This window comes from Lathyrus oleraceus, chromosome 4, assembly GCF_024323335.1.
Source record: "Lathyrus oleraceus cultivar Zhongwan6 chromosome 4, CAAS_Psat_ZW6_1.0, whole genome shotgun sequence".
In the NCBI taxonomy this organism is placed as follows: Eukaryota; Viridiplantae; Streptophyta; class Magnoliopsida; order Fabales; family Fabaceae; genus Lathyrus; species Lathyrus oleraceus.
The window spans coordinates 294,034,883-294,041,968 of NC_066582.1; the positions used below are offsets into that span (position 1 = coordinate 294,034,883).

General features: G+C 36.5%; 1 protein-coding gene across 2 annotated transcripts; it reads right to left on the bottom strand.

Annotated features, from left to right (window-relative positions):
- Nucleotides 1-3,560: 3,560 nt before the first annotated feature.
- LOC127075183 (F-box/FBD/LRR-repeat protein At5g56420) lies at nt 3,561-6,615 on the bottom strand. Of its 2 annotated transcripts, none has more exons than XM_051016663.1 (5): nt 6,018-6,615; nt 5,475-5,883; nt 5,073-5,222; nt 4,669-4,957; nt 3,561-3,850 (listed from the first exon to the last, which is right to left on the bottom strand). In XM_051016663.1, exons 1-4 carry the CDS (start codon nt 6,503-6,505, stop codon nt 4,670-4,672), a joined length of 1,335 nt encoding a protein of 444 aa, XP_050872620.1. In that variant the 5' UTR covers nt 6,506-6,615; the 3' UTR covers nt 3,561-3,850; nt 4,669. The 2 variants fall into 2 exon arrangements, with proteins under 2 accessions (XP_050872620.1, XP_050872618.1); XM_051016661.1 differs by having other exon boundaries at nt 5,073-5,225.
- Between the last annotated feature and the right edge of the window lie 471 nt (nt 6,616-7,086).

Consider the following 7,086-nt stretch of genomic DNA (forward strand, 5'->3'; position numbering starts at 1 on the left):
TTTTGGGCATCTTGAGACTCTAAGTTCATGACACCATAACTTTTGATTACCTTATGAATTTTGAGCCAAACTTGGACCAACTGATCTTTATTATGAGCTTAAAAAAATGCACAAAGAAGTTTTCTAATTGGGTGCTTGAGATGGAAATGGCACATGTGTAAAGTAGGGGTCATGCCAAGGTTTTGGCCCAATTTGACAACTTATTCCTTTCCAAAATTGAGGTCCTTAAGGGTTGAATTTATGCTTGAGCATTGAAGAAAAGTTTTAGAGGGACGCATTAGGAACATTTGGCTCAAAACAACTTGTTAATTGGTTGAAAATTGAAGAAGTTATTGGGTTTGGACCAAAAGTGAACTATACTTGCAAATTAGGTCAACAAAACTTGTAGCATCTTGTGCAAACTTGAAATTCCCTTGAATCCCATGCAAAAATGATGATAGAATGAGCATCCTTTGAAGAAAACTTGATTAAGACTTGAATGATCTTACCAAGTTTAGCAAGATGTCTCCCAAGATTGGCAACCTGAGCATACTGTGCCCCGGGGTGAACATATGATGCATATGGTGCCCCATGATGAGCATGTTGAGGACCTGCATTGACATGTGGTGCCCTGAGATTAACATATGGAGAATATTGTGCCCCAAGATTAACATACTGAGGATCAGCATTAGCCTACGGTACCCTAGGATGAGCAAGTGGCATTCCAGAATGGGCATGTCGAGTGCCTAGGAGAGGATGTTGCGTACCAGATTGAACAAATTGTGAAGGAATATGGAAGTTGAAAACATGACCCTTATATTCATTCTCGGTCCCAACTGGTGTTTCACTAGTCGCACGCACAATATTTTGTTGAGGTTGATCCTGAAGAGCTTCATTATTATCAAGATCAGTCACTGATGGAGAGAGGTGAGGAGGCATCACCTAAGGATGAGTGGTAGCATTCCCATTAACCGGAGGTAGAAACCCTGAATGATAAGGAATGAAGGATCCATCATTAGAAATCTACAGAGTGAAGTTTTGTGGCATCCCTCAGGGATAGACAACAACATGTCCACTAGGTCCAGGATGATATCCTGGCTAGTTCGGTACCAGTTGAGAAACCGCTTCAGTTTTAGTTGGAGCCTCAACAACAACTGCAGTATTGTCCTTCTGAGTGTGAATGAGCTCGAGAATTGCATCCATCTTCCCCTGGAACTGATCGAAGTTATCCTTGTAAGTGTTGTTCTCCTATTCAATTTCTTCCATTATCTTATGGTTATTTGCTCGGGTAAGATATATTCGTCGGAGAATCGTCGTCTTTTCTGAACAGTGTCAAAGAGATGTTATGGGAATCTTGTTTCATTTTTGAACGAAATGCATGAATGTATGAATGCATGCAAAAAGATTATTTTTAGTTTCCATGGAATCCTGAGATTTTTTCTATTATTATGATTTATTCTAAAGCATGAAAGCAAAGACAAAATATAAGACCAAAAGTTATGCACAAACCGAATACTCGTTTTATTAAATTGAGCAAAGCTTATTACAAGTAATGGATTACAATTATTTTCCAATCGGTCCCTCTTGAGCTCAGCTCTAAAACCAGTCAACATAACCTTGCAAGAGGCAACAAAATTGTAAACTTCCCTAGGTGTGTTTTGGGGAATCATTACAGATTCTTCAACTTCTCATGGATGCCTTCAATTACTCTATCTGCAAACTCTTCCAGATTAAGGTGTTTCTCTCTCCAATATTGAGCATTTTTGAGGAGATTCTGAATCAGCCTTTGATTTCTCCCTTGGATAAGGTCTTGAATGAATGCTTCCCTTTGGTCCAAGAGAAACTCAAGGTGACGGCCTTTGCCTTCCCAATAAGAGTTTTCTTCCATTAGCTGACCATAAGCAACCTGATTTTGATGCTCTTGATCTCTGAGTTTGTTGATGTCCTTGTAGGCATTATCCAACTCATGTTGCCGGTTAGCAAACAGGTTTTCAAATGTATTATTTGTGAATTACTCGCTTTTCAAATAGTCTTGAGTGCTTTTGAGTTCAGTTTAGAGACTCTTAACTTGAGCCTCAAACTCTTCCCTCGCTTCCTTTTTGGCCTTTGTGATTTTTTTCCACCACTTATCCAACTTCTAAATCTAATGACATGCTTCCTCCAACTCTTAATTCTTAGTATTGAGGATAATGCCAGTGTCTCTCATACCGTCTCCTATTCGTTGTCATTTCTTGCTCTCAATTTGAATCATCTTGGCTTTCTTGTTGAATTGTGTTGCCTTTTTATCAAGGTCAATCTCCATGTCATCCTTTTGACGAATGACTTGATTAAGGCTTAGCCGTAAATCTTTATTTTCTTTCTTCAGCTCTTGAATGATTTTCTTGAGTTCATTGAACTTCTCGTTAGGGACTTGATATGGTTCAACGAGTCGTGCATTCATGGAAGGTTCAATAGGAAAAGGTAGTAGGACTTCTTTGACTCTTTCTCCAACACATTTTGTGTATGGCTCTTTTTCTATACAGTTCTTCTTACCTAGTTCAGCCTTTCCTTGATGATGAATCTCACTCCAGACTCTATTAATCCTCTTCAGCAAATTTTGATTGTCAACCCCTTCATGTAAGACAAACTCTTCTAACTGCTTGATGTCAGGTTTGTCAAGCATTGGGTAGCCCAATTGGCGCAAAGCCAAACTTGGATTGTAGTTAATTTCCCATTTGGCTCCCATGAGAGGTACATTAGGGAAATTGCCATAGTTGAGGATGACCTTGATATTGTCTTAGTCTCGCGAATATCACAAAATATCATAGCAGTGAGAGACATGATTCTCTGGGACCATTTGAGATTGCTCTTATTCTCAACGAAAAGGCCTTTGTCAGGTAAGTGAGACATAAACCATCTATACAACAGGGATGCACAACACACAATAGTTCCCTTCTTCTTCTTCTGAGTCGTCAAGTGAATTGAATAGTAGGTATCAGCAAGCAGAGTAGGAACACAGTTCTTAGTCATGAAGATACAAATAGAAGCCAAGACCACAAAGTCTTCAATTTTAGGAAACAAAACTACCCCATATATAAAGTAGAGCAAGAATAACATTGAAATCATTCGACAAATTTTTTTTATGTATTAAATTTTTCCTTCAATTTTTTTTTGTTTTCATGCATTAGATGCATAAATTTATTGAAGTTATTGTAATCAACTTTTTTAAAACTAAAACCGGTACAACCACCAGCAAAAACTGCAAAACCGCAATCCATCCAAACTGAAACTCTACACGGACGGAATTGGGTTGTCTTACTCCAACCGTGGGATTGAACAGATTTGAATTTTGAGCCCAAATCCGACTCTATCTGACCGTTTGTCCACCTCTTATGATGATGATATTTATCGATAATTATTAAAGGAAAAAAAATAAATTATTCGGCAACTTCTAATTTATCAAATAATAATATAATATCAGGCTAAAACCCAGACTCTTAGATTCAATTGATTTACTTGTATATATTCTAAGAAGCTTCAAAATTATTAACATGATCAAAGTTCATGTTTATAGCTGCAATGACTGGCATGAACAAGGCTCAGGAAAGAAAATCAAATTCTTGTTATCAAATTATGCAGCAAACTTCAAACAGATACAGATAAATAGTCACTCTAAACAAGTGACTCAAAAACCCAACGATTTTCAACAAAATTGGTATGACCATTTTACATACCATGTCTTGATACTAGCCAACCAAAAAACCTTCCTAACTAAAATGCAAAATACATATTTATATGTTTTGATATCAGTGTCATCTTTTTAATGAATCCCCAAGCATTTGACCAAACATGATTCTGCCAGCATCCGAAATCATTGCTCCCCAAATACACACTGCCAAACATATAGCAGAAAAAGTTATTCAAAGCCTATAAAGTTTACTGTCAACAAAACTAAAACATAAGAATCTGCAAATACCCAAACAATCTGCTGAAATACAAAAGGTTGCCAAATAAGTCACACAATTTCAATCCATCGACATAATCAAGTTTTACAAATCATATTCAGAACATATAGCTATATTGTACTATCATAATAATTTGAATATGTTAAGGTATATCTAATAACAAAGATAAACTAAGTTGAGAATGTAATCAACATCTAACAGATAATTCTTCTGTTTTTCTTTGCCCAAACTATTGATTCTCACAAAATTGAAATTTGGCATGCATGTTAAGCCTAGGCCAACTTTAAGACTATACAAACACCAACAGATATTAGTAGGAAAATACAACAAATAAGAATTTCCCATTTAGAAAATCTGGGTTCCAATCCCCAATTCACAACCTGAGATTTTTCCCTCATTTTTTATTAAATGACAACAACTATACCTAGCATTCCATCTAGGAAAAATCTATCAATTTCATTAAGCATGTTGTAAAGGTCATCATTTTCTTCAACCTTATAAATCTTGCAAATTTCAATGAGCATGAAATCCTAAAGCTACCATTGTTATAGGGGAAAAGGTTAGAATATTTTCCCAACTACATCAAAGAAAATTTGGTATTGGATTAAAGTTGAACCATAGTTGAAAATGTGTGCAGTGCATATTATAAAAATACAAGGCACATATAGTTGTCATGAAGTTAGAACTAAGTCAGGCTGAATGAATTTTGATACAAAAAAATAAAGTAGACGGCGAGAGTTTTCACCTTAAGAAGATATAGCTGGGTCAAATTTAAGTTGGCACCTTCTGGATCTCCTTGGTGTGTCAGTTAATCTTTTGAGAGAACAGTACTTATTTGTTTGTTCCATTGAAGCATCAACAAAAATAAGCATTGTCTCCAAAACATATCCGTTCCGCAAAATATATTCAGCAAATGTCAACTCATCTTCAAATCCTTGATATCCTTCTATGTGAATATAACTTAGACTGCATATGATACACTTAGGAACTGCTGTTGACTTTGGGTCCCATGTCCTTAAAGGTGGTTGTTCCTCCTACAAACATGAGTCAAACATATATTTGTATGTCCACATAGATAAATAGATAGAAATATATGCATACAAAAACAAACCAAAGATTGTTTGAATTAAACTTGAGAAGTCAACAAACCTTGTTGCTCTGGATTATTAAAACTTCAATCAGAGGACACTTGTCAAGCACATTGACTAGAAGATTTGTGTTGAAACAGGGAAGAATGAACTTTAGATGAATCAAATTGCGAAATTCAGGATAATTTAGAATCCGAGGGTGGAGCGAGCACTGCTGGTCCATGTTAACATCAAGTGGTGGCACGATATAAGTATAAAAGCACACATAAATATGTATAAACCAGAATATTAAGGGCAAATTATAGTGACCTCCCCTGGATTAACCATGTTATTAAGTTAAAGGGGAGGAGTTTGTAATTTCAACACAAATAAAAGAGGTTTGTGTCAATCAAAAAATGGTGTTTATGACATTTAGACAGAATTTAGGGGGTTGGTGTAATTTGCCATAATAATAAAGCTTCACCTTTGATGTCGAATGATGCAACTGTATATCTAACCCATTAAAGGGGTCTCGGATGCCGTTGAGAATAGGGTCGGCAGATTCAGTTATTTGTGCGGGAAAGAAGTCAATGCATGCTTCCACCATACTCTGCAAGTTGCCAATGATGCCCAATAATTCCCACCGTTTTACTTCAAGAAAAGTCCAAGAGAAACTCCCATCGGTGAAATTCAACCTCTGGGAGGAAGGTGGCACATGATGTTTGGCCCAAGTTCCAGGCCGAAAGTAATTATGCTGCAAAGTTTCAAGGACGGGGCAGGCAGAGAGCAAGACAATTTCGGAATCGACAATATCTGCATCGAGTTTGAGCCTCTTAAGTGATGGAAAACGAACCCCAAAACCTTGAACATTCATTCGGATATCACCTACAAGACTGCATTGTTTTCAAAAATTGTACATACATCACTACTTATCATGAAAGTGAGCTTCAACGAATCACGTAAATATTTTTGGATATTATTATTATTATAATTTCAAAAGACACATTATGAAATTAAATTAGGTTACCTGAGGGAAACAAGATTGGTGCAATTCAAAAGTGAACGAGGGAGGAGCACGGGTTCCGTGTTAAAACAGTTCTTCATTGAGAGAGTCAGTTCTTCAAGATAGGGGTTAATGGCAGCACGGGTCCACATCTCGGCGCAGTCACAACGATGGTTCGACCATTGAATGTCACAGCTGAGTTCAAACTTTCGAATGTCGCGGGATTTGCGGAAGGCGAGCACGGCATTCACGAAAAATGCAAATTTTTCGAACTTTTTAGATCCTTGGACTGATTCGCCCGAGTCGTGGGCGAAGTAGAAAACCTGCAGATGCTGCCATAGGTGACGCCACCTGCGAGACACGAGACTCGTGGTAGTGACGGATGTTTTGGTTGGGAGAAACGATAGGATGTGGCACAGTACAGAGTCCGGTAAACTACTCATCCGATCGGTGACTCCTCCATGATTTTCGACTTCTTTCTGTCGTTTACCCGATAACAACTTCGGCGCCATCGCCGTTTCGGTGACTCTGATAAATTATTTCAGACCAGTCATTACATTATTAAACAATAAGAAAAAAGAAAAGGTACAAAGGGTATCAATTTCAATTTATCATTATCAACTATTTAAAGATGCCCTTATCTGTTTTTAATATTTATATATTAAAAAAAAAAGACTAATCCGAAATGATAAATGTTTCAAATAATCACAATTATCATTCAATCTATAGCTGTCATATGGCCGCAGAAAAACAACGTCTCCTTTCAATATTTGTTTTCTCCCTTATTTCATTTCTCTCTAATTCATTTCTTCAAAAAGAATTTTCTTTATTCTTGTCGAATCTCTCAAAAATTGTCTTCATTTTTATTCTAAAAAGATTCCATTTTCTTCTAACAAAACTTCTTCTACCCTGGTAATCCTTCTACCTCTTTCTTCCTCATCTATCAAATGAAACTTAGGACCCCTTTCAACGTTTTATTAGATTTAAACAAAAAAAATCATATTCTTTCTTTTCCCTTCTTTCTATCATCTTATTTTGAATTGAATTTCCTTTAAATTTTTATTGAAACATCGGTTGAAAAATAAATGTAAAT

Bases quoted from the DNA above. Each gene is read 5' to 3' on its own strand.
- LOC127075183 (XM_051016661.1), bottom strand. From the start codon at position 6,505: ATGGCGCCGAAGTTGTTATCGGGTAAACGACAGAAAGAAGTCGAAAAT. The intron at 5,884-6,017 runs GTAACCTAATTT...AAAACAATGCAG, and splicing joins ACCAATCTTGTTTCCCTCAG to TCTTGTAGGTGATATCCGAA. The intron at 5,226-5,474 runs GTGAAGCTTTAT...AACATGGACCAG, and splicing joins TGCATCATTCGACATCAAAG to CAGTGCTCGCTCCACCCTCG.